Source organism: Populus euphratica, unplaced genomic scaffold (assembly GCF_000495115.2).
Source record: "Populus euphratica unplaced genomic scaffold, PopEup_1.0 scaffold79.1, whole genome shotgun sequence".
NCBI classification, from domain to species: Eukaryota; Viridiplantae; Streptophyta; class Magnoliopsida; order Malpighiales; family Salicaceae; genus Populus; species Populus euphratica.
This window is the reverse complement of record NW_011499959.1, coordinates 610,507-634,754: the sequence shown is the minus strand read 5'-3', so window position 1 is coordinate 634,754 and position 24,248 is coordinate 610,507. Positions and strand designations below refer to the sequence as shown.

At 33.2% G+C, this 24,248-nt stretch overlaps 5 protein-coding genes and 2 long non-coding RNA genes across 7 annotated transcripts; 3 read left to right on the top strand and 4 right to left on the bottom strand.

The window, feature by feature from the left end:
• Positions 1-5,371: 5,371 nt before the first annotated feature.
• On the top strand, positions 5,372-9,028 carry LOC105138578 (carbonyl reductase [NADPH] 1-like). The gene is made up of 4 exons (XM_011044712.1): positions 5,372-5,729; positions 6,876-7,134; positions 7,266-7,460; positions 8,098-9,028. Exons 1-4 carry the CDS (start codon positions 5,638-5,640, stop codon positions 8,491-8,493), a joined length of 942 nt encoding a protein of 313 aa, XP_011043014.1. The 5' UTR covers positions 5,372-5,637; the 3' UTR covers positions 8,494-9,028.
• Positions 9,029-10,213: 1,185 nt separating this feature from the next.
• On the bottom strand, positions 10,214-11,254 carry LOC105138602 (agamous-like MADS-box protein AGL62). The gene has a single exon (XM_011044728.1). The coding sequence runs from the start codon at positions 11,252-11,254 to the stop codon at positions 10,214-10,216; it is 1,041 nt and encodes a 346-aa protein (XP_011043030.1).
• Positions 11,255-12,917: 1,663 nt separating this feature from the next.
• LOC105138579 (probable mediator of RNA polymerase II transcription subunit 36b) lies at positions 12,918-14,693 on the bottom strand. The gene is made up of 3 exons (XM_011044713.1): positions 14,506-14,693; positions 13,369-13,437; positions 12,918-13,277 (listed from the first exon to the last, which is right to left on the bottom strand). Exons 1-3 carry the CDS (start codon positions 14,623-14,625, stop codon positions 13,101-13,103), a joined length of 366 nt encoding a protein of 121 aa, XP_011043015.1. The 5' UTR covers positions 14,626-14,693; the 3' UTR covers positions 12,918-13,100.
• Positions 14,694-16,617: 1,924 nt separating this feature from the next.
• Positions 16,618-17,876, top strand: LOC105138580 (agamous-like MADS-box protein AGL80). The gene has a single exon (XM_011044714.1). It carries the CDS (start codon positions 16,665-16,667, stop codon positions 17,874-17,876), a length of 1,212 nt encoding a protein of 403 aa, XP_011043016.1. The 5' UTR covers positions 16,618-16,664.
• Positions 17,877-19,375: 1,499 nt separating this feature from the next.
• Positions 19,376-23,060, top strand: CRL (crumpled leaf). The gene is made up of 9 exons (XM_011044715.1): positions 19,376-19,804; positions 19,896-19,945; positions 20,202-20,262; positions 20,337-20,372; positions 20,755-20,805; positions 21,723-21,815; positions 22,375-22,479; positions 22,642-22,734; positions 22,849-23,060. Exons 1-9 carry the CDS (start codon positions 19,613-19,615, stop codon positions 22,987-22,989), a joined length of 822 nt encoding a protein of 273 aa, XP_011043017.1. The 5' UTR covers positions 19,376-19,612; the 3' UTR covers positions 22,990-23,060.
• On the bottom strand, positions 22,007-22,418 carry LOC105138581 (uncharacterized). Its single transcript, XR_844806.1, has 2 exons — positions 22,334-22,418; positions 22,007-22,183 (listed from the first exon to the last, which is right to left on the bottom strand). It is a non-coding gene; the product is annotated as an uncharacterized LOC105138581 (long non-coding RNA).
• Positions 22,982-23,772, bottom strand: LOC105138583 (uncharacterized). Its single transcript, XR_844808.1, has 2 exons — positions 23,622-23,772; positions 22,982-23,512 (listed from the first exon to the last, which is right to left on the bottom strand). It is a non-coding gene; the product is annotated as an uncharacterized LOC105138583 (long non-coding RNA).
• Between the last annotated feature and the right edge of the window lie 476 nt (positions 23,773-24,248).

Below are 24,248 nucleotides of genomic sequence, written 5' to 3'. Positions count from 1 at the left end.
AATAATCAAATTCTTATCAAATTAATTGCTCGGTTCGGTTCTTGATCATAATTGACAATAAAATATAAATTAATCTATTCATAAAATCTTGTCAGTTCGAATTAAGAATCCTGAAAAAAAAAAACTTGGATCATAGCATAAAAAGAATCTGACGGCAAGATTAGACATGGCAAACCAACTTAGAGAAGCTATAAAAATCCTGAGATATATTTTGAGAAGTTACAAAACCCTTCGACTAAAAGAAATGAATTATGATCCACCCTTATATTTAAAAAAAGAATATCATATATATATATATGCACTTTTGAATTAATTTAAATCCTGCAAGAATCAAGAAATGTAAGGGAAAAATAAATGGTTTTACGTACCCACAATATGAAAAATAGTCTGAAGTTTCGAAGGCCCAGAAGAGCTCCTTGATCCTCCTTGCCTTCCTTGTATAGTTTGACACACAAGGTTATATGCTTGTATGTATGCTCTCTCTCTCTCTCTTGCTTTGATGTATAGGTTGAAAGATTGTGTCTTGGTCGAAAAGGAGAGGGACAGTACTTATAGTAACCAGAACTAGTTAATTGATTAATTAATTAATTAATTAATTATACGTGTGTGGAAACTTCTTGTAAGAGCATCTCCCATGGAGGAGGTAAATGAACAGAAAAAATAAAAAAATTAATATTTTAATATTTTTTTATTTGTTTTGCATAATTAAAAGTCAAATAAAATATTAAAATATCTTTTTTCTTTCATAAATATTATTTTTATATATCTCTTTAAAAAACCAAAACTAACAAAGTGTAACTACTAAAAAAATAGACCAATTAAATGTAAATATAAAAAAAAATAATATTAAATATATTAAAAAATAATAAAATACTTGTTTTTTTTTACTCTAATATAAATGACTTTTCAAATGATTTTTTTCTATTAGAATAGATATAATAAAATATGCTATATTTATACTATTTAAAATACTATTTTACCAATTTAATTTTTCAAAATACTCTAAGGCTCTTCAGATTTTAATATTCAGTAAGAATATTACTAAGTTAATTTAGGCTACATTGTTTCAAAAACTACAGAAAGTATGTTGAATTTTATAAATTGATAATATTTTATATGATACTAAGAAAAAGTCAATAAAAATAATAAAAAAATATTGAATTATTTATATGTTTATTATTATATTCAATTTAATGACTAAATAATCTTTATTGCTTTAACATAATGATATTACCACTAAAAAAATCTCTTCCTCTCTTTGCCAAACATGAAAGCATAGCCACCAACTTGAATTCAGCTGTATCGTTTATACCTCTTTAAGCTCAAGTGATTTTTCAAGCTGACAAGATGGTTTCGTCCTCCTTTTTTTTATAATAATCATTGGTGTTTAGGTTAATTTACATGATTAATTTTTTTAAAATTTAAAATTTAAAAATTATATAAATTTTTAATAATTCTAAAATGTATAATATTCAAATTAATAATTTTTTAAAAAAATTAAAATCTAATCAGTTAATCTCTTGAGGTTGATTTTGTCACCTGTGCTTGGTGAATACCGGAATCAGAAGATCACATGAATTGCGAGAATTAAAACTAGTTATCGACAAATCTGTCAGCCTCTAGCGATGGATCAGATGCGTCTGGACAATACTTACCTTCACGGATGAAAACGAAGCATTGAGAATTTCAGACACTATAATTTTTTGCATTTAGTGGTTCTTGTTCAAATTAAAAGCCATTCATGATCAACCATTTCAGCTCTGCTACATGACATCCTTCCTGCAAACCTACGAGTAATGTTCTGCAAATTACTGGATCTGGGGAGGCGGGCAGAGTCTCTACAAAATTGTAAGCCACGTCCAAGAGGCCCCCTCGATCGGCACAGTAAGTTTATCGAGCAACCATAGTGCTCCTTCGATGGTTCTAAGCGCAATGTTCGTGCAGCTCCTTAAACTAAAACTGCAAGCAATAGCACACCGGATTCTTCAATTTTCCCCTATGCCCAAAAAATAGGTTTCGAAATCAATTCGGAGTTTAGAGATTGTGTTCTAGACTTTTATTTTTTTCCCTGAATAGAAAATTTTAATTGTTTATGTGCTATTATATATATTAGAGGATATATTTGTTCTTTCTTGATACATGGTGTTTTATATAAACAACATGCAAAATAGAGTAAACTACGTTGGTAGGTGGGCATATGCAACATGTTTATAGTAGGAGGTGTCTCTGATTTTGAATCTAAAATGTCAAAAGGAAGAAGAAGCATGCACAGATGATAGCTGTATCTTCAGCACACTGGATTCTGGAAGGGATGATGCTGACAAAAAGAGAATATAGCCTAAGCCATGACGTTCACCATCCCATTCCTTTTTGCCCAAGCCATTTCTCTTTGTCCTTTGCATGGGTTGGGTTCAATTTCTTTTTTTATACTATTTTATGGTGAGACTTTTAAGGAGAAGCTGCAAGGCAGGCTTAGTTACCCACTCTAAGACGAATATTGTTAGTTTTTTTAATATTTTAATATAATTCTAAATTAAAAATATTATTTATATTATAAAATAATATAAATTATATTTTAAAATTCTATCTAATAATTTAAATTATTAGATTAAAATAATTATTTAAGATGATATTATTTTTTATAACCAAATGATTATAACTTTAAATCTTATTATTCTTATTTATTTGATAAAAAATAAAAAATAAAATAATATAAACTCATGTAAATTTCAAGCTTAAAAAATTTAAACTTAAAGATGTAAGATATATTTAAAAACAATATGAACATTTAACCATTTAAATTATTAAATTAAATTAATTATTTAATATTTCATTAATTACGACAACAAACACTTAAAACATTACAAGTCGAATTTCCATGCTAAATAACATCACATCTTTTAGCTACTTTCAAATTCGGGGGCTGATTATAAATTCTATGACCAAGAAACACAACGTGTTTTAAAAAAAAAGAAGAAGTAAGTGATCTAAATTCTAAACCCTTTTTTGTGAAAATATTCCAATTTCTAATATGTTGATTTATCAAAAGGGATGAACTGGATAACATGATAGTATTTATTATTCATTTCCATGGACGATAGGAAAGTTCCTGCAGATTAAATTGACGTCTGGTGTGGAGGTTTTGAACGTGGGGTAGAAACAAGCAGTCATTTTCTGGACTCACTGCATTGATGACAGAAGATTCATTTGTCCCTTTGAAAATTATTACCCTCTAGAAAACAACACGTACGGCAACAAATATACACTAAACATTCCAAATATTGGATGTGCTTGTTTGAATTTGATGACAAAAAGGAGCAAAGGGACGACTTTGATGCTCTTGGGGGCCGAGTTGTCTGGCCTGTGTGCCATAACTATCCAGCAAGGCTGTAAAAAAAAACCCTTTTTTTTTTTAAATATGAAAATTACAATATAAACTTAAATAGTAAAATTATAAATATATTTTTTATATATATGATTTATACAAGTAATAAAACTATGTTTTAGAACTTGAATTGTAAAATTATAAATTTATAAATATATTTAATAAGGTCATTATCTTATATCAGTTAGAAGATGAAGACTTTGATTGTTTATATGGTAGTAAAAACATTTATTTTATTATGAGATATCTATTAGAAATTATGTGGAATAATATTTTATAATGTAACTACCATGCCGCATAAATTGACACACCTCATCAATATTATTTTAGAGGTTTTTATTTGTTTCAAACAACTTTAGATTTGAGTTGTAATGGTGGCATGCTTGTAATGTAGTGGATTGGAACAAGATACAAGTGGTTCACAAATTCTAAAATGTTAGAACAGCATCAAGGATGCAACATTCTCTGTCATTACAAGACAAGAACTGTAATGACTCCTAGCATTTGCGAGTAATTACTTTAGGTTTTATTTCTTATGATCGAGTTTAGAAATTATTGTTAAGAGAAGTTTATTAATCATTTTAAAAGATATATCTATAAAATTAATTAAAAAAAGAATTTAATCTTGATTAATACATAAACTTGTTGAATGGTATACATTTTTGCTACTAAATACAAAAAGAAAAAAAGAAAAAGAGTAAGTCATTTATATTTTGTTTCCACCGGATGATACAGGACATTCGAAGCCCATTTCTTTTCAATTTTAGTTCATTTATTTTCCTAAAATAAATATTGGTTCAATTAGAGGAAAATATTATTGATGTTAAATTCAGATCTGACTGACAAATTTAACTGAAAATCCAGTGACTTAGCCACCGGACTGGTCTTGAATGGTGCTGAAGAAGGAATATGCAAGAGCCATGTTAGCTATCAAAACTGTCAATATTTAACTGGGTAAAAATATATGAAATTAAGACTAAGGATAAAGGCTAGAGAATAAATTTAACATTATTAGAATTTTGTTAACTTTATAATTTTTTAATATTAAAATAATATACTTGGATTTGATCGTGATTATTATCTTATTAATTGTATTAGTTTTCATACATAGAAAACAACTAAATTTATTTATATAATTGTTTTTTAAAATAAATTGACAGCACCTTGCTTGTTATTAAAGACAATATATTATCTGCTAATTTATAATTTAATCATTATTATAATGACTGAAAAATCAAGTTTATTAAATTTTTTTATCTAAAAACACTCTATAAACTCTCTTAAAACATCAACAAATCAACATAATAAACCAAACAAATAATTTAAATAAAAAAATCAATTATAATAGAATTTCTCACTCTCAACTTAGATTCAATTTTTTAGATAATATTGATGCTCAAAATAACTATTATAAAACTTTATTCATCAAAATAAATTATTATCAATTTCAATTATTTTGATAATTATAGTAAATATCAACAAAATTTTGATAAATGTCTCTTTTTCATCTTTAATTGAAAATGAAAAAAATAAAATTTGATATTAAAATAAAATTTCTATCGACTAAAAGGACCAATCTTTACTAACTGAAAAAGGTGGGGTCTAAACTATTTTTTTGGATGAGATTCAAAGTTGCCATCTATTGTTTTATTTTTTTCACTTTGATCCTCCATGTTTCGATTTCACCTTCTCTTAAAAATAGTTGTGATTGACTATTAATTTAAGCTCAGGCTTAATTGTGCCAAAATAATAATAATCAAGAATCAAATTAAAAGTTTAGAAAAAATTAGCTATCCTCGTTAACAGCGATTTGTAAAAGAATGAACAGCTTCATCAGAGAAATCACCACACAACTTCGGTTTTTCAATAAATAATTTGAGTTCGAGGACAACATTCTAACTTCTGTCGAGTTCAGGAGCTGAATTGAAAACTCGATGACGGGAGGACGTAATCGATGGACCATAACAAGTTAAAGGACTAAGAAGAAAGTCTCTAAACCCTCAACAGGAGGCCTCTCTGGTGAAGAAGGGCTTCTCTATTCTGGGCAAGCAGGCGGCAATAATCTCCATTTTTATTCATCGCCAAGGTAAGGAATTGGAACCCAAAAAACCCGGAGACTTGACCCAACAAATTAGCAAAGCGGGAACCCACCACCGAATTTTCTGCTTGCGATTTTTTTTTAATCAAACTTTGCATCAAAAGGTCTCTCTATTTTCTCGTTGTGCTCTTAACTAAAAGAAGAAGAAGAAGAAATGGGAAGAAAAGAGAGAGCAAAGGAAAGAAGAGAAAAAAGACTCCAAGAAATATCTCTTCTCCGTACCATTCCTTACTCTGATCATCAAAGGTATGTATTTTTTTATTCTTTTAATTCATTTTCTGAGAATCACAATTTACGTCTGATTTTTCTGGTAAATTTTGTAATAAGTCAAGAAATTAATGTTTAGGAGGTGATGCTGATATTGATTTTTATCAATTTGTTTCTAGAAAAAAAAAAGCATTGGGATTCATTTTCTGGTCTTCTGCTGTTGTTTGTCGGTGATCGATGAATGATAATATATAGATTAGGTGGTCATGGCAGCCGTTTTTCGACATTGATTCGAATAGCTAGAGGTTACTGTATTAATCTAACTAGCTGCTGTGATAAATTGAATTCCGAGTCCTGGATGATAGTTGATTCTGGATATCTGCTTGCATTGATTCAAATAGCTAGAGGTTACTGTATTAATCTAACTAGCAGCTGTGATAAATTGGATTCCGAGTCTTGGATGATGGTTGTTTCGGATATCTGCTTGCTTGGAAATTCGAAGCGGGCTGCTGCGTTGAATTGCGTGAAGTTACACCAGCACTGGGCAATGAAAACCCGCCTTTATTTTTAGCGAAAGATTTTATATTTGTTTTTTTATGTATATGTATGTTTTGTAGAAAAAATACTGTTGTTTCAAGAATGAAATTCAAACTAAACGAAAGATGCAGTTGCCTTACATTAAATGTTTGCTGTTTCTTTTTTATGTTAAAATACTTTCTGGCCATCTCTTATCTGCATTAACATGAAGCAGTGCGTGTATTAGCTTAAAGATGTTGATAGCTGACCTTAGTTAAACATGTTTGCACTGCTATTTTTAAAGTGTAGTCAAATATGCAAGATAAGTATATGTGTTTCAGAAATGTGGTTCACTTTAGTATTCTATGAACTTGTTTTAGAAATGGTTTGAAAATGCTAGTGCATTATTTTTATCTATTCGTTCTGTTGCAAAACAATTCGGTTTGGTTTAATTCAACGGTCAAATGCCTCCACCTCTGATTTCAGTGTTTAGGTGGTGTTGTGTTCATGATCAGAGTTCTCTGTTGTACATGTGGACTGTGAACTGCAAACTAGAGTCTTGGGGGATATGGTTTGTTAGGGGCTTAAGGTATTCAACTTTAGGATGTGGGATGCTTCATGCTGATCCAAGTCAACTTTAGAGTAATAAATTTGGTGGAATGTTTGCAGGTGGTGGTCATCAGAAACTGTCGCTGTGGTGACTGGTGGGAACAGAGGAATAGGATTTGAGATAGCGAGACAACTTGCAGACCATGGATTAACAGTTATCCTGACATCACGAGAAAGTAGTACTGGTCTTGAAGCTGCCAACGTCCTGAAAGAGTTGGGTTTGAGTGTGGACTTCCATCAACTTGATGTCCTAGATTCTTTATCCATCAAGAAATTTGCTGAGTGGATAGAACAAACTTATGGTGGAATAGATGTTCTGGTTAGTTGACTGTACTTTACTGTTCAGTTCTGAAAATAGTTATACCATAATTCCATGTCTTATGTATGTTTTTACCTACATATTGTCCTGAATTTCTTTGACATATCTTATGCATATTATTCCTTTTGCAGGTGAATAATGCTGGTGTTAATTACAATCTTGGGTCTGACAATTCAGTTGAACATGCCCAGAATGTTGTTGCTACAAACTATTATGGTACCAAAAATGTCACTCAATCTCTGATTCCTTTAATGAGACCTTCTGCTGCAGGTGCTCGTATTGTTAATGTAAGTTCACGGCTTGGAAGACTAAATGGCAGACGAAATGTAAGAAATACTTCCCATCTTCCTTAGCCCTCTTTCTAAGACATATGATGTGATTCTGCTTGAGCTATTTAGGGTTGAATTTTTTTTTTCAATACATGTTAGACCAATGCTATGCATGTGCAAGTAAATGTATTCTTTTAATTGGGAGAAGTCTGGACCATTTTTAAAACACAATTCATGCCAGTCTTATTGTTGACCTGTCTCCTTGGAATGGATGATGCTATTGAATCCTTGGACTGGCTTTGGCTTTTATCTGCCTTCTGCATTTTTACTAAATGAATGGTCCTTCTTTTGCTGCAATTTGAGCACAGAGAGTTATTGTGCTGCAATTCTTATTTTCATAGAATAGGATCAGAATGAGACAGAAAAAGGAAGGTCATGCACTCCACCCTGAAGCACATATCCAATCCCCACCAAGAACCACAGGCATAGAAAAGGGGAAAGAAATAAAGAAGGAAAATAAGATGCTCCATTGTCATTGCATTGTATCTATAGCTTTTTCAATGTGTCTGTGCCTGAGATTCAGCTATTTCATAAAGAGGGTTGAGAGTGATGCAAGAAGTTAATTCCTTTTAATGTTGAGGTGCATGTTCTTTTAACTTTATTGAGCTAATCATAGTTTGGATGACCTTAACAGAGACTCGAAGACAAAGATTTGAGAGAAAAACTGGCTAACCTGGAAACACTTTCAGAGGAACTCATTGATAGGACGGTATCTACTTTCCTACAACAAGTAGAAGAGGGCACTTATACTTCAGGTGGGTGGCCTCAGATGTTCACTGATTACTCAGTGTCAAAACTTGCAGTTAATGCTTTTACTAGGCTAATGGATAAGATGCTGTCTTATCGGCCTGATGGTCAGAAGATATATATAAACTGCTACTGCCCAGGGTGGGTGAAGACGGCCATGACAGGTTGGGCTGGTAATATATCTGCCGAGGATGGAGCTGACACTGGAGTATGGCTTGCCCTGCTTCCAGACCAAGCAATAACAGGAAATTTTTTTGCCGAGAGACGCGAGATAAACTTCTAAGGCAATTTGCGTGAAAGATGCTCTCAGGTTTGATGACTGGTTATGCTCTTTTGATCAGCTGCTCATGCATTACATCCAACGGTTAGAGGTTAAATCCAGTATAGACTAGAGAGGGTGTCATCAGCCTGCATTTTCCAACAGAGGGGTTGCCTTGTCGATTCTACTTGAGAATGAAAGCAAGCTTCTGTGCCAATGGCATGGAGATGCATGTACTTGGATTGCCAACGTGCTTAATCTCTAGAAAGAGCATTTCAAGCACCATCAAATATCCAAGTTCCCTTGAAAGACATTCATATGTTTGATGACATCATCCATGCAAGTGATTGGTCCCGAGAGATAACCAAGTCGCCCAAGCTACTGTGATTTTCAGCTGGTTAAACTTGAGCCTTCTCATTCAGTTGTTACCTCGACTGATTTAGTTCAAGCTTTGTGTTGAATGTGCCTGGAAAATCTTGAATTGTTCTGGTATTTAAAGATATTAACTCAATATTTTCCAGGTGATAACAATCCAAGGTTTGCGTTGTGGTGTTTGATATCTGCAATTTTTTGGCCTTGTCTGCTCAACAGAAGGGTTTCCAGAGACACAGACTGCACTGAAGAGGCCATTCTCAGATTATATCAGAACAAATCATTTCATGAACACGCTCACATTCAATCAGTTACTAATATTGACAAACTAACCATATGTTCAAATAACTATTTTTCTCACTATCCTCCCCTTCTCTTTTCTACATCTTTAAATTAATAATTTTTATATCTGCTACTAAGAAAAAATATTGCAATTGCAGAAATGTTTTTTTTTTCAATCTTATTTTAACAAATATTTTGAATAATTCAGTTGAATTACTCATCTCTGGTTGATGCTCCCAAGTCAACCAAAGTTTTCGTTTGCTTACGAAAAGGAAAAACGGAAGAATATCACGTATCTCTTGCACCGAGCAAACACGTAGCATGGCATCCAACCGTTAACTGTACAGAACCCCATCGAAGACGGCATGCGTTTTAAAATTTAACCTTAATTTGTAGAATAATTCTCGCAGGTCTGGTAACAAGATAATTCAATCCAACCTTAAATTAAATGAATTTTTTTATCTATTTATTTTCTCTTTATCATATATAAAAAAAAGGTCTTAGGTTCTGGAAAGAGGATATATTTATCATCCAAACCAAGGATATATAATCTCTCTCATGTTATTATTTCAAATTTAAATTTTTAGATACAAATTATATAATACAATAAAAATTAAATTCTTAAAATTAAATTATTAAACGGAATCAAATTCATATTTACTTTTAAAACATATAAAAAATCAAGTTGGATAAATTTAGATAAGTTAACAGTCAACTCACATCCATATAATAAAACAAGACTAGTGATTGTTTAAAAGGTTTCTATCCAAATAATATTGTTTTAGTTTTTTATTTTTAAATTTAAAATAATATTATTTTATTAAAAAATCTAATAAATATAAATTAACTCGCAAATTAACCAACTCAACCCATATTCGGAGCTTCAAGTCATGGGTAAAATTGGATTACAATGCCCTTACATCAAAATTTTCTTAACAAATTAATCTTTGACTGGTTAGACTGTGCTAAGAGAATATCTCATTCAGCTGGACGGTATCCGTTCTCAATTTGCTAATGGTCAAAATCAATAATTGAATTTAGTGGAGCAACGTGGAAAATCCAAGAAATCAATTTCCCTTCTCATTCGACATTAATATGGGCCTTCAAAACTTTTATTAAGAGTTATCAGCGCTGAATCATGTAGCTTGGCGTTGCAGTCCCCATCCATGGCATAATGTTGGTCAATATCTCCAGAGACAGGATCTGGTGTAGTATTATAAGTTCCACAGTCAACAAGCTCGATGTCCTTGAACAATTCTGAATCCAAATTGGTAGTGAGAAGTATACTATCCTCATTCTCTTGTGAGCCTGCAGCTGATTCAGAGGCAGTCCCTGAAGTAGTGCAGTCACTACTGTTGTTAATGGAAATGACTTTGTCAGAACCCGAACTGAAATCAGAAGGCTCAAGGAGATTCCATATAAGATCCACATCGATTTCGACTGGAAAATCCATTCCACTATCAGTAGTTGAACCATCAGCATTCCAATATGAAGCAGAATAATGAGCACCATCATCTCCTACAATGGCAGAATTCTGACCGATTTGATCACCACCCAAGCTAGATGAAGAATCATCTTGGGGTTTAGGCTCTAAAGCCAAAAAATCATCGGATCTTGGCTCAACAGCAATGCTTATACCAAGGTTCCCAGTTGCGTTATTCATCTTATTCTTGGCCTGACCCAACAAACTTTCTAGGATATCTACAACATTCTGTAACTCCTCAACTGAAGTACTAGACCGCTCAATCTCCTCTAAAGAATCCCATAAAACCCCTCCACCATTTCTCTTGTTGTTTCGCATTAGAGTATTAACATCACCCTCCAATGCCTTGATTTCTTCATAGAGGGAATTACTGGCTGACTTGATTCCTGCTTCGTATGCTACTGCTTCCGGGGCTGCAGTAAAATTGTAGAGGAACCTGTCGAAGACAGCATCAACGGAAGAGTGGCCAAAGGTATAAACTTTTTCTTTAGACCCAGCTGAGGAGACCATAATGGCAATTTGAGCATCACAAATCCTGCATAAATCTGCTGCTTTGTTGAAAAGACCTTGACGTCTCTTAGTAAAAGTAACAGACCTTTGCTCTGCTGTTTCTCGCTTCACCATTGGAATTTTTCTTGTTCTCCCCATGGTAAACAACTGCAGATAGCCTTGATGGGTTCTTCTCTTGCAGCAGAGTTCTTATTTTGTAAGAACGTGTCTACTTATATATAGTAGGAAACAGGAGGCTATGTGGACTGGAGCCCTATCCTTATGGGTATGGGACTTCTTCCTTCCTTGAAGAAAGGGGACAAAATAACAACCCACAGCGTTGACAGCGTTGGCCGAAAATAATAATATATATTATAGTATTTACAAATTATTTTTTAATGAATTTTATCGTTAAAAGATTCTCTTATATAATACAAATAAATATATAAAGTATATTATGTGAATCACAAATTTATTTAGAACTGCGTCAATTTTAATATAACAATATTGAAATTATAATTTTTTAAAATGCTTTTATTTTGAAAAAAATAAAGAGGAAAAAAATAAAAATCTTAATTTAAAATAAAGAAAAAATAATTTTTTTAAAAGTATTTTTTTTTTAAAAAAACAAATATACTTCAATAAGAAAATTCAACTTAACCCCAAATAAAAAAAATCTCATTTATTTATTTATTACCATATAAAAAGAGAAAAAAAAAAGTTTAGGGTGCTGCATGGATAAGACCCAACACTAATAGAACATTAATAGGTCTTGCTGGGCTTATTATTGTTGTTGTGCAATCAAACCTACCATCATTAAATCAAGTTAATGATACAAGCTGAATAAACTTGGATTGCTTACTATTGTTGTTGTGCTACAAACCTATCATCATTAAATCAAGTTGCTAATCAAGCTGAATAAACTTGGATTTGACTGCTACTAAGACATATGAAACTTGAATCTTGGTAGAAGGACCCAACAACTAGCAACATCTGAGCTCACTGTTTCTGTTGTGCTCCCAGACCCACCATTATTGGATCAAGCGGCTGAACGAAGCTGAATAAACTTGGATTTGGTTATTAGTAAGACCCATTAAGCTTCGATCTTAGCATTAAAACCCAACAACAGAGTATATATTTTTGCGCAATGTTGTTCGACAGCAGGATCCATCATTATTGGATCATGCTTGATAGAAGGATCCAGTAACAATGGATTTTGCTGAGCAACTAAACTAGAATCATTGGGTCATGATTAACATTACCAAAAACTGTAAATCAAGTAGGATTTCTACAATACATGCATTATGGATCATGAGAACATTAATTATATACTTGCATAATTGCTTTCCACGGCTTTTGCTATGCTTTTCCTTTAAGTTACTTGTGATACACACACACACACGAAAAACACTGTCACCCCAAACAAAGCTACGTGTAATCTCTAAAAAATAAAATGTCAGCAGCTCTTCCAATGCTGGAAAAACACGTAAAATCAGTTCAATTCGGCGTGCATAATGCTATTTGCGTTTTCTATGTTACCTTTTCCTGTACTTTGTGCATCCAATCATTCTTATCTTTTATTGGATCCTGCTGGGGCAGGACCAACGCCATTGATCAAAAAGAGCCGTTGTAATGTGCCTTTTTAGCTTGCGTTTGGAAACAGTAGGGATAATAATTTGTGTATATACATAAGATCGTTAATAATAATAATAATATTTGTTTGTAAGAGAATGGATTTTTATTATTAGTTGTAAGAAAATGCTGGATTCATTCAGCATTGAAAAAAATTAAAAAATGATAACGAAAATAATAGGTGGAAACGTGATGAAAGTAAAAAATGATATAAAAGCCTTCAATAGTAGTCAATGACTCCACTCACAAGTCTTGATACAAATAAGTCCGACAAACTCTTCAAATGAAAGGGCAAAGCCCAGAGAGATAATTCTAAATTTTAAGCTAAATGGCTGAGGAAGTGGGGATCCAAGCGTTGAACCTCCAACAGTTGTCAGGCAGAAGTTTTTTGTTTCTTTGGCACTCTGTAACTGCCAACGACGCAGGCACGGTCTCTCTTAAATCGATCTAATGCCACCATCTCTGCAGGCTTCAGCAGATCCGCCCTCAACCTGTCAACTTCACTATCGTATACTTTGCCAGCAGGCATGGTGGAGTCGATGCAATTTGCCTTCAAGAAAAAGAAATCGATTAGCTGCTTCAGATGGCTAAGTAATGGAAGGAAGTGCAGAACAGAGGAACAATTAAATGCTAGATTAAACCTTTATTGAGAGCACAAAAGGACCTCCTGTTTTCAGGAAATAAGCTGCATTCAAAGCTAATATTCTTGCCTGCAAAGGAAAGAATAGCAAAGTAATAGAGCAATGTTGCAAGGGAAACCTGACTGAACCAAAATGTCAAGAAGCACAAGAAAGCGTATCCTGTGTCTTCTTCAGCACCATATCTTATAGCCTAACTGTGTATCGACGATATGCATGTCTTAGCATTTAAACCCATGCTATCCTTCAAGTCACTGGCAAAATGAAATTGTGAAGACAGCAATATATATGACAGATTCACATGAGAATGAAAAGAGCTGAATTTTGAAACTATGTTAAGTGAATAAAAACATGGAGAGTGTAAAGTTAAAATCTTTTGAAAAAATATCTCAGTGATCGCATCAGAAAAAGGGCCAATTGTGCCTTCTGGTGAACCAACAAAACGAGAAATTGCATCAGAAGCTATTGTTGCATAATTTGCATGCTTAGCTGATCGTCATATGCATGATTTAAATTTAGGAGGATCCGAGAAGCAGGTTCTGTATCCGCTCTATAAAAAACTTAGAGAAACTAGTGAATTTGAAGAGAGAAGCAGTAGGTTCTGTACTCTCTCTATAACAAAGAACCAAAAGAACCCAAGATCAGAAATGTGCACCATTTAACAAAAAAGAAAGTGAAAAGGAAAAGGAACGAAGAAGAAGAAGAGTTCAAAATTTCAAAATAAGTTAACGTTTTTGTTATGAAAGAAGATTTTGCTAAGCATTGCATCAGAAACTCGGTGTTGATTTTACATCAAGTGGACACCGAGTGCATCGTCATATGCATAATTTGAAAAGCAGAAGAATTTGTCAACAATAAAACCTGACAGGACAGTAACTAGCACTCATTCTTGATATGCTTCAAGAATATAAGGTTTCTAACCACATTCCAAAGAGTTGAAAAGTCCCAACAACTTGAGACGCATTGAAGAGAGAAGGGAACCAAATTTGAGAAACAACTTCATATTAGCTCAAAAAGATTACGTTTATAAACCGAACTCTCGACATGTAATATAATGCTCAAATCTGCAATCCTTGTACTGGGATTTGTTCTTGCATGATCATCAGCTATGAAGGCTGTAAATGCACAAGAAGAACAAACCTGATCGGGCTGAGCAACATCTGAAAATATGACATCTACTATGCCAACTAACATTCGATACTTTGATGGATGTCTAGCATCCTCAATGATGGGCATGATATTTGTTCTCTTTTTAGCCATGTTGACCAAGTCCCTCCCACTTCTTTGAGAAAATTCCACTGCATACACTGCTCCAGTCTATCACAGATGACGGGTTAGAACATTAAAAGGAAACAGCCTATCTCTCTCTCTCTCTCTCTACACACACATACTGTTCACACCCAGGGCAAGAGGAAGCAAGCTCCAGCGCCACGTGATGCTCGGGTATAGCCCAGTACAAGGACAGGTAAGTTAAAATATCAGGTGTCTTCACAAGGGGGCACGGGTTTAGCTAACGTCCAGTGCAGCTCATCAAAACTTGTTTTTTCCTTAATTATTCCTTAAATATCAAATACATTCCGGTGAAAAAACAACCCCATTCCTCCTTCATTGCCCTTGTAACTCTTCGTTGTAAGGATTTAGCTGTTATTACATTGTTTCAATTCACACTATTTCAATTCATAATCTGAGTCTGGATAAATAATAAATAGGACACTAAAGCCTTTATAATAATATAACAATAATATAACATAATAATTCATATTTTTTTAATGTAGGATAATAAATCTTTTTAATTTAAATACAAAATAAAATGACATGATAGATTAAAAAACTAAAAACTAAAAAAAATTAAAACATTTTTTATTTTATTTTGTTTAAGATTTTTTTTAGAAAAAAATTTAATTATTTGATTCACAAGCGAAGCGTGGATCACATAGCTAATACTAAATCTATTAGAAAACGATGTTATTTTATAGTTTTTTAAATAATAATATAATATTTTTTTAATTTTTTTATAAATAAAACAATATTAATTTGATTTTTTTAAAAAAATTTATTTAATTCCATGTTAATCAGGTTTGTTTGATTGAACTTGTCAAATCATTTGAGTTTGATAAGTCCAAAACCTAATTCGATTTGGAAACAAACATCACTCAGATCATGTTCTAGATAAGATAGATCACCAGGTGAGCGGGGTAAACATGCAAAAGAGCTAAAAATTAAAGCACTCGAGAAGTTAATGTCTGATGAGTGTAAAAATCCTGAATTAAAGCCCCAAATTAATCAAATAATATAATCTTGAATAAACATCAAAGATTCAGATAAATGCCATCGCTAAGTATCTTTTTCTCTGCATCAATAGCTCCAATGTAGCTATCCATTAAGTTGTGCTTTGTCGGCCAAAGTAAAATCCCTTCCATGAGCCATGCAAGCAAAAGCAATCAATCGATCCACCAGATACCGGGTAATATTTCTCAAACCCATTATGGCTATAGCTTTGTTCCTAAATAAGAAACAGGAAAAATTATTGCAGCAGCTAATTTTTGCCTTGATTTGGAAAGAAAATCGGTGTTAGTGGTCATGGAAATCTTTTATATTTCCTATATAATAAAGGACCATTGGGTTATAGAAATATTATTGTTACATTGAGTGTTGTATTAAGTTTTTGGAGTTCTTAGTACTCTGCCATTAAAGATACTTTCTTCTTCTTTCTATTTCTTTGATTTTAATTTTTTTTTTTAGCTTTTATAGTAATAATAACTGTTATTTTTCATGAGAAAATTAGCTTCTTTATTTGTTTGGAAGGATAAATTCTAGCTTCTATTTCAAGGTTGCATGAGAGCTTAAAACTTTTTATCTTTTAAGCTCTTCCTTTCATATGCTTTATAGGGTTATATTTTTTTTTTCTTGATTTTAATTCTAATTCAATTTATGTTGATGTGAATTCTAATTCAATTTATGTTGATGTGGAACTTGTAAATATTTCTAGAAAGAGATAATTAATTTTTATTTAATTATTTATGGTGCAATGATTATTTGTACCACAATTCTTGTTTCAATTTAATTGTCTGAAAAGGGATATTTTGTTGCGTCTTTTTCTGTGCGCGATTATGCTATAGTGATTGATATTTTTATACAAGTTTTAGTTACTGCATCGATATAAAAGAGATGAATACACAGAAGAGATAGAGATAGAAAACACATCATAATATATCTATATTTTTTTCGGTTTTTGATTTTTGTTATGTCATTGATTCTTTGTGTTTCTGATAATTGTCACCAACGTGCTAGATCAAACAATGGGTCAAAAAAGAATCAAAATGGAATTGATAAGGAAGGAGAAATCTCGTATGCTTACATTCAGGAAGAGGAAGGCAGGTTTGCTTAAAAAGGCTTCTGAGTTCTCTATTCTCTGCGGTGTTAATGCATGCGTAATAATCTTTGGACCAAAGCAAAAGGATGATCATCAGCCTGTATCACCTGAGACTTGGCCTCCAAATTCTGAAGAGGTTAGGTGTATTATCAATAGGTACAAGGGCAGTGATCAACCAAGAAGATGTTATCAGGTCTCTGACTACTTCGCTGATAAAAAGAAACAGATTGATTCTGAGCTTGCAAGATTGCACAAGCAAATTATCAAAACTAAGTACCCTGCATGGGATGATCGTCTCAACAACCTTTATGCAAATCAATTAGGGGTTCTTATTGATCATTTGAATGCTAAAATCGATCTTGCTGACAAGAAACTTGGAAGTTTCAACACAAATCAGTATGTCATGGTTGAACCAGGGGTTCAAGTTGCCTCGCTTAGTCCAAGCGTTTCTCACGACATGGAAAGCTACATGAAGAGCAGAGATGACAATTTCCTGCAGCTTATTCACAATTCGAATCCCTTTGATGCTCAACCACCTATGGTATTCTACCCTGAGCAGAGTTCTCACGTGACCAACTTACTGGAGAGGAAGTATAGCAATAGCTACTCAACAGACTTGCAGGTTTACTGTGAACCAAGGCCTTTAGATGATCAGTTACCAGTCGGTTTCCAATCTAAACAGACTTCTCATGGGAATGCAATTTTTTGGGAGAGCAACAATGGCAACTGCTATTCAACAGACCTGCAACTTTACTTGGAACCAAATCCATTGAATGTTCAGCCACCAATGCATTTCCAACCTAAGCAGAATGCTCATAGGACTTCATCATATCTACATGGAATGGAAGATGCGATTATAAAGATGGCTTGCGATCAAAATACCAGCGATCAATTTGGTTGTAAGCTGTCTAGTAGTAGTAATCTGCCTTGTGTTAACCGCACAGCATGGATGTGGGATAATGTATGGTTCAACAATGCCGATTCCTCAGTAAGCTATATTGCTCCAACCAAGCAGCCAATTATGCCATCTATACAATTTCCCATGTCAAGCTCTCCTCATCAGATGCAGTCTTCTGAAGCAAGTGATTTCACTAGTAACCTAATTGAGTTTAGAGGGAAGGGTCAAGGCTACAACTAGATGCATGCAGGATTTTAATTTTTTTCCCTCCCAAATTATGCTTTAATAACTGTAAGCTACCACTTCAGGTTTCTTGAACAGCTTTGAATAATAGCCCAGATCTAATTACAGTGATTTTTAGTTATACATTTTAAATGTGTATATATATAGAAAGAGACCATCGAAGCTCTCTCCCAAGTCCCTTGCAAAAACGTTGCTTTCTCCTTTAAAACCCACCTGTAGCTGTTTGTTATCAGTCAGGTTTTTGTTCTTGTTTTCGTTTTCTATTTTTCTTATTTTTTTTTTTTTAAATTAACGTGGGTGTCCGGGCCAGCTTGCGCGCACCACGACTAATTTCACGGGTCCTGAAGTTAACGACCATATAAGCCTCCAGTGACCATCATATGAGCAACCAAGGACTCGAACCTGAGACCACAGAGGGAGCAAACCCCTTGATCCCAAGTCTTTATCACTTGGCTACCACTTAGATGGTTATTCTATTTTTTTTTATTTTAATTGCCTTCATTGTTGGTGTATGTTATTTGCGTTTTCTGGGTAACCTTTTCTTGTACTTGCACCCAATCATTCTTATATTTTCTTAGTCCTGTTGTCACGATCCAACAATCTTTTTTTATTTATAAATAGAAAAGATAATGTCCCTATAGATACTACAATGTCATCTACAGTATAATGAATTTATATCTATAGTAAATATATAGTGTTTTTCGTGTATATATAATAATAATAATAATAAGTAACTTAAAGAAAAAGTAGAGTAAAAACCGTGAAAAGCAACTGTGTAAATCTATAATTAATTGTCTCTTGATTCACAATGCACAATGCATTTCAGAATTCTGTTAATAATAATAATAATAATAATAATAATGCTAATGTTAATAATAATTTAGAGTTTCTGTTAATAATAATATAATATAATATTATAATGAAATATCTGTCAGGATTACTACTAATTATTTTTAAAACTGGAATTAGAAGAGAGGATAATTGAATTTTTCTATTTAAATATAATATTTTTAGTTTTTAAAATTTATACTGGTTTAAGAAACATATTTTAGATGTTTTCTGTAATTTTTTCTATAACTTTTATATAAAAAAGACATGAATAATACAATTTTTATACACAAGCATTTTTAATTAGTGTTATAAAAAATTAATTTTTATTATAAATTTAACATAAGTATTTTTATTAGCTAACAATATAACCTTTTTATGATAATTTCTAATTTGAAGAAAATAAAATTAATGTTTTTTAAAAATAAAGAAATAAAACCAAGTAATTTGATTAGATTCAAATTCTTTAAAAATTAAAATTTAGTTTTATTGATTTATTTTATTCCAAACCAAATTTTCAAGCTATATCTTATTTAATTTAACAGTAAATAAAATATAAAAACAATCTATTAACAGGTATTACTTACTGTTAAAGCGATTGCCTGACATGAAACGAAAGGCTGAGAACGGCCCAGCTAATAACACTGCAAAATATAATTATTTAGCCCACAACACAGAACCAGAACCTTTGAACTGACACTTAAAAGCCAGCTTCCTTTTTGGATTCGCGACAACAGGAACTTCAATCAACAACTTGGTGCTTGCTATAATTCAGACATTCGATTCCCTTCTTCCTTATCTTTAACTCACTGAGTCCCATGATGGTATTGGTGGTGGCTGTTTGGTTTTTGTTTAGAGTGGAAAAACAGTGAAATTGCGTTGTGTATGTTCTTTTGTTTTCTTAAATGGTAACGGGTTTGGGTTCGGGCTCAGGGTCCGATCCGACTTCAGACTCAAACGGGTGGGGACGAGCTCGAGGGTTAGCGCTGAAGTCTCTGGTTTTCATTGGTGGGGTTTTACTAGTGAAGAGACTGACGAAGTCTACTACTCGTTGGGACCATGCGAAAATTGTAACTCAATCACTTACTGGTGAAAAGGTAACGTTTTTATGCTTCTTCTTTGTTTTTTAGTGATTTGGAATTCTGGGTTCGAGTTGAATATTGATTTTGATCTTCTTTTTTCTGGTAGTTTTCGAAGGAGCAAGCATCTAGAGACCCTGATAATTACTTCAATATCAGGTACTTTTTTTATTGTTTTGTTTATTTTTTAATCATTTAGTGAATGTTGTGTAAATGATGAATTGGAGTTTTAATTGTTTTGGTGAAATGAAGGGAAGTTGTGGATTGGATTGGAAATTTTGATTGTTTTGGTGAAATGAAGGGAAGTTGTGTAAGTTGTGGATTGGATTGGAAATTTTAATTGAAGTTTTGATTTTTGTGAAGTGAATGAATTGCTTTCAGCAACTTTAGTTGAGGGTTTTTGTATTTGGTGCAGAATGCTTACTTGCCCGGCAGCAGAGATGGTGGATGGTTCAAAGGTTTTATATTTTGAACAGGTTAGTTTTGTTTACTGCACTGCTTTTAGGTTCAGGTGACTGATTTCCGATTTAGTGATTTTTTTTTTTTTTAGGCATTCTGGAGAACTCCTCAAAAGCCCTTTCGGCAGGTATGCTGTTTTTGCTGCTATCTATATCATTATCAATACATTCGTGTTAAGGTCTAAACAATGGCATTTGTGGCAGTTGTGTCCCTATTCAACTTGTTTTTTCGCTTAAGTTTGATATTTGCATCAATATATCTTGAGGGTGTTTTTTATTAGATTATTGTTCCTTGAAAATGAATTCCCACGAAAGGTTTTTGCTATCTGTATATGAAGTTTAAAAGGTTAAGTGGTTGACTGGTCCAAAAAGAAGATATTGTTGCGAAAATAATTTAAAATTTAGTTGTCATGTTATCCGCTTTAATTCCTTACTAGTTTACATACTTCATTCTCTGTTCAGTTTTAACAGTGCTTATGTTGGAGATAACTGACAAGTTTATTTTTGCAGAGGTTTTATATGGTTAAGCCTTGTCCAAAGGAGTTGAAATGCGATGTTGAGGTGAATTTCTTCTTTGATTCACTGTTCTATCAGTGCATAATATCTAACTGTGCTTCCTTATAATGTGAACTCATGTTTAAATTTGTGAATGTATCTCTCTGTTACTTTTTAGGGCGCACTTAGAAAATCTCCCGCATCAATATTGTTATACTATTAGTATAACACAGCTATACATATTTAGTGTTTGTGTCAAAAGAAGTGCCTTTTTGTTTTTTTTTTACACTGATTATATTATCTTCTCTATTAACAATTTTTATTACCTTTTGATCTTTTACAATAATGGTTTCTGAAATTTTATCAGTGTCATTAATTTCATCAGTGTTGTGATTCAATTGTTATTTACTCGAAAACATGTTCAGACTTACCATCAAATCTTGCATGGAATTCTTCTCATAGATGCTGTCATATGATTTCTTACTGTCATAAAACCATGAAAACTATGTATCATCCATGGATACAGTGCAAAACCATCAGTGTTGTGATTGAATGATTATTTATTTGGAAACAAGAATCTCAGACTTATGATCAAACCTTCTATTTTCCCTCTCATTAAGTTTAATCGGTGTTGTGATTCAATTATTGTTTATCTGGAAACATGAATTTCATTCTTGCCATCAAACCTTGCTTGGGCTTCGTGTTGATGCTGTCATAGTTTTCTTACAGTAATAAACCCACGAAACTATGCATCATCTGCGGATATAGCATGAAACAATTTTCCTTAAGTGCTTTTATTAGTGCAGCTATAATACTTCTTTGTGGATTCTCAATTGTAAAATTCTTATGAATGATTGACTCCTATCTCTTGTCCAGTGATTAAATTATTGCCTCTCCCTTTGCTTTCTGAGATAATTTTAGAACACCTTAAATGGTATACAAAACAATTTTTTTCTTCTTCTTATCTTCTATTCAATGGACAGGTAGGTTCGTATGCCATTAGAGATGCAGAGGAGTACAAGAATTTTTGCGATCGATCAAAGGACCAGCGCCCACTGCCAGAAGAAGTAATTGGTGTAAGATTTTTAGACACATTCAGATTCTGATTCTGATTCTGATGCTGATTCTGATTCCATGAGGTATTGATTTTATTGGTTTTTGGATTGAACTTTGAGGAAAACCTCAACTATGAATCTCTCTAAGTCTCTGATTAGGTGGGTCTTGAACCTAGGTGTGATCATAGTTGAGTCGGTAAAGAATGGCCCAAGACCTGCAACCTAATAACCTTGAAGTCTCCTTGACAAATTTGTTCAGAATACTCAAAATACTCAAAGTAAAGACCACATTTCTTTGTTCTACTAATGTAAACTAGATGGCTAGACGGTGCAACTGTTCCCCTGTCTCACGCCGCATCTTTTCTCCCTTCCCCATCCTTGTAACATACCTACATCATTTGGAAAACTGTTGATTTCTATAAAATGCTACATTTGCTTTAGAATAACTAGGGCAAAGCCTAGGAATGTTTAATGGTGACTTGCGTTTTGTCCTGATCTTATGAGAAACGATTAGTTTTAATTTTGTGAATAAATATTACCTCTGAGACTTAATGATTTTGCATTGTTATGCATGGTGCAGGACATTGCAGAACATCTGACAACAATACATCTCAAACGCTGTGACCGTGGAAAACGCTGCTTATATGAAGGCTGTACTCCACCTGGTGGATTCCCAAATTCCTGGGTACTTGTTTTTCACCCTCATACTCATTTATTAAGTTCTCTATTTTCTCAGTCCTTGCAGGCATATTTTCTGACACCTGATAGCTTTAGATTAATGCCACTTGTTTTTCTAGAAGAAGAAACAAGTTACATGGTATTAATATGGTCCTCCTTCCTTTGACAGAATGGAGCAACCTACTGCACTTCGGAACTTGCAATCTTGAAAAATAATGAAATACATACCTGGGATAGGGGATACGATGACGGTGGAAATCAGGTTGCTTTCATGGTTACGCTTTTGATTTGAGCATAATTTTATTTGGGAGTGAAGTTCGATCTTATCTTTCTTCTTTTTTTATTCCCTTCATCTTATCATTATTTTTGGTTACAGGTTTGGGGAGTGAAAGAAGGACCTTACGAGTTCAAGCCTGCACCATCTTCTAGTGTTAGTGAATTATTTTCTCCGTTAAACCTCCCCCCTCTCCAGTCGATGGAGAAAAGAATAGAAGGTTCATTTGTTTTGCAAGTGTGATCGCTTGCTACATGTATAATCAACCACGGCATGTAACGTATCAAACTTCAAATTATTTCACTAATCTATCTTGCCCCCCCGTCTGAGACCTTTCAGCAATTTTCTCTGGTTGTATTGTTATCCTGTTATATTGGTATTACAATTTACAATCAATGAACGTACCTGAATGATGGTTGAGGACTCAAGGGTTTAAATCATGATTACGAACAATCACGTTAGGACTTGAGAGGCATATAGATGGTGGCAAAACAGCTCAGAGGATTGGGCATATGGTGGGAATGCCCAAGTTGTAGCTCCAAGGAATCTTATATAATTTAGGTCAATATAATCATCTTCAGGGAATGGAATGTTTGTCTCTCCCCTTCTATTATTAGGCGATGCTATTTGTCAAAGTAGATGCACAAATTTCTGACTTTGTAGATGCTGCAAGCCCAGCAAGCTTTTGTCTTATCTCCAAATTACCACCTTGAGGATCTTTAAACAAGCTACAACTCCAACCACGACTGCGATAGGCAATGCTCGCCTGACAAGTGCAAATACAGATCATTAGTACGAACTACAGCAAATAAGCTATAAACAAAGTACTAAAGGAAGATTGCATTATTTCACCAGTTGTAAGGAATCATGCATACCCAATTGCTTCATCTCTCCGAATCTGTGTTTTACGTGCTTTTCGAACATCTGTGTCGTTATCATTTTTGGCCACAGCAGGCATGTATTCTCTAATTCTCCTTTTAGGAGCACCACAAACGGCAAAGCAATAATTTAATTCGGTATTTACCATAACCCTGCTTGTAATTGTCATCTAAAAAGGCCTTTGAAGGTTTGAAATTTGTCATCATCAATTAATTTTTTTTAATGTCGACTGCTTTTCCAGCATTTCCTTTATGATTGGATAGCAATGCTTAAATAAACCAATGAAATCAGCACTCTGTGGACAAGGCTATCTAGATTCCTGTGCATCCAGGACCAGTTTGCACTTGAAGTGAGGCAATTGTAAATGCAAAACATAACCACTAATAGCAGAAACTAGACATGATCAGTTGACTGCTTTGAGGGTTGGCCACAACGTATTTCTTACATTGGAGAATGAAGATTCAATTATCAGGTAGCTTTTCAAATGGTTTTTTGTCATTTTAAATATTCCTGCACCACCATGATTAATTAATCATATCAAATTCCATCCATTCAACTTTAAAATGCTAAAACCAAAGCAAGAAACAATAAAGAAATAAAAGGGGGGGGGGGGGGTCGAAAAC

Bases quoted from the DNA above. Each gene is read 5' to 3' on its own strand.
- LOC105138580 (XM_011044714.1), top strand. From the start codon at position 16,665: ATGGGTCAAAAAAGAATCAAAATGGAATTGATAAGGAAGGAGAAATCT.
- LOC105138602 (XM_011044728.1), bottom strand. From the start codon at position 11,254: ATGGGGAGAACAAGAAAAATTCCAATGGTGAAGCGAGAAACAGCAGAG.
- LOC105138579 (XM_011044713.1), bottom strand. From the start codon at position 14,625: ATGGCTAAAAAGAGAACAAATATCATGCCCATCATTGAGGATGCTAGA. The intron at 13,438-14,505 runs GTTTGTTCTTCT...TTTCCTTTGCAG, and splicing joins ATGTTGCTCAGCCCGATCAG to GCAAGAATATTAGCTTTGAA. The intron at 13,278-13,368 runs GTTTAATCTAGC...TTTTTCTTGAAG, and splicing joins CTTTTGTGCTCTCAATAAAG to GCAAATTGCATCGACTCCAC.
- CRL (XM_011044715.1), top strand. From the start codon at position 19,613: ATGGTAACGGGTTTGGGTTCGGGCTCAGGGTCCGATCCGACTTCAGAC. The intron at 20,263-20,336 runs GTTAGTTTTGTT...TTTTTTTTTTAG, and splicing joins AGGTTTTATATTTTGAACAG to GCATTCTGGAGAACTCCTCA. The intron at 20,806-21,722 runs GTGAATTTCTTC...TTCAATGGACAG, and splicing joins AGTTGAAATGCGATGTTGAG to GTAGGTTCGTATGCCATTAG.
- LOC105138578 (XM_011044712.1), top strand. From the start codon at position 5,638: ATGGGAAGAAAAGAGAGAGCAAAGGAAAGAAGAGAAAAAAGACTCCAA. The intron at 5,730-6,875 runs GTATGTATTTTT...GAATGTTTGCAG, and splicing joins CCTTACTCTGATCATCAAAG to GTGGTGGTCATCAGAAACTG. The intron at 7,461-8,097 runs GTAAGAAATACT...TGACCTTAACAG, and splicing joins GACTAAATGGCAGACGAAAT to AGACTCGAAGACAAAGATTT.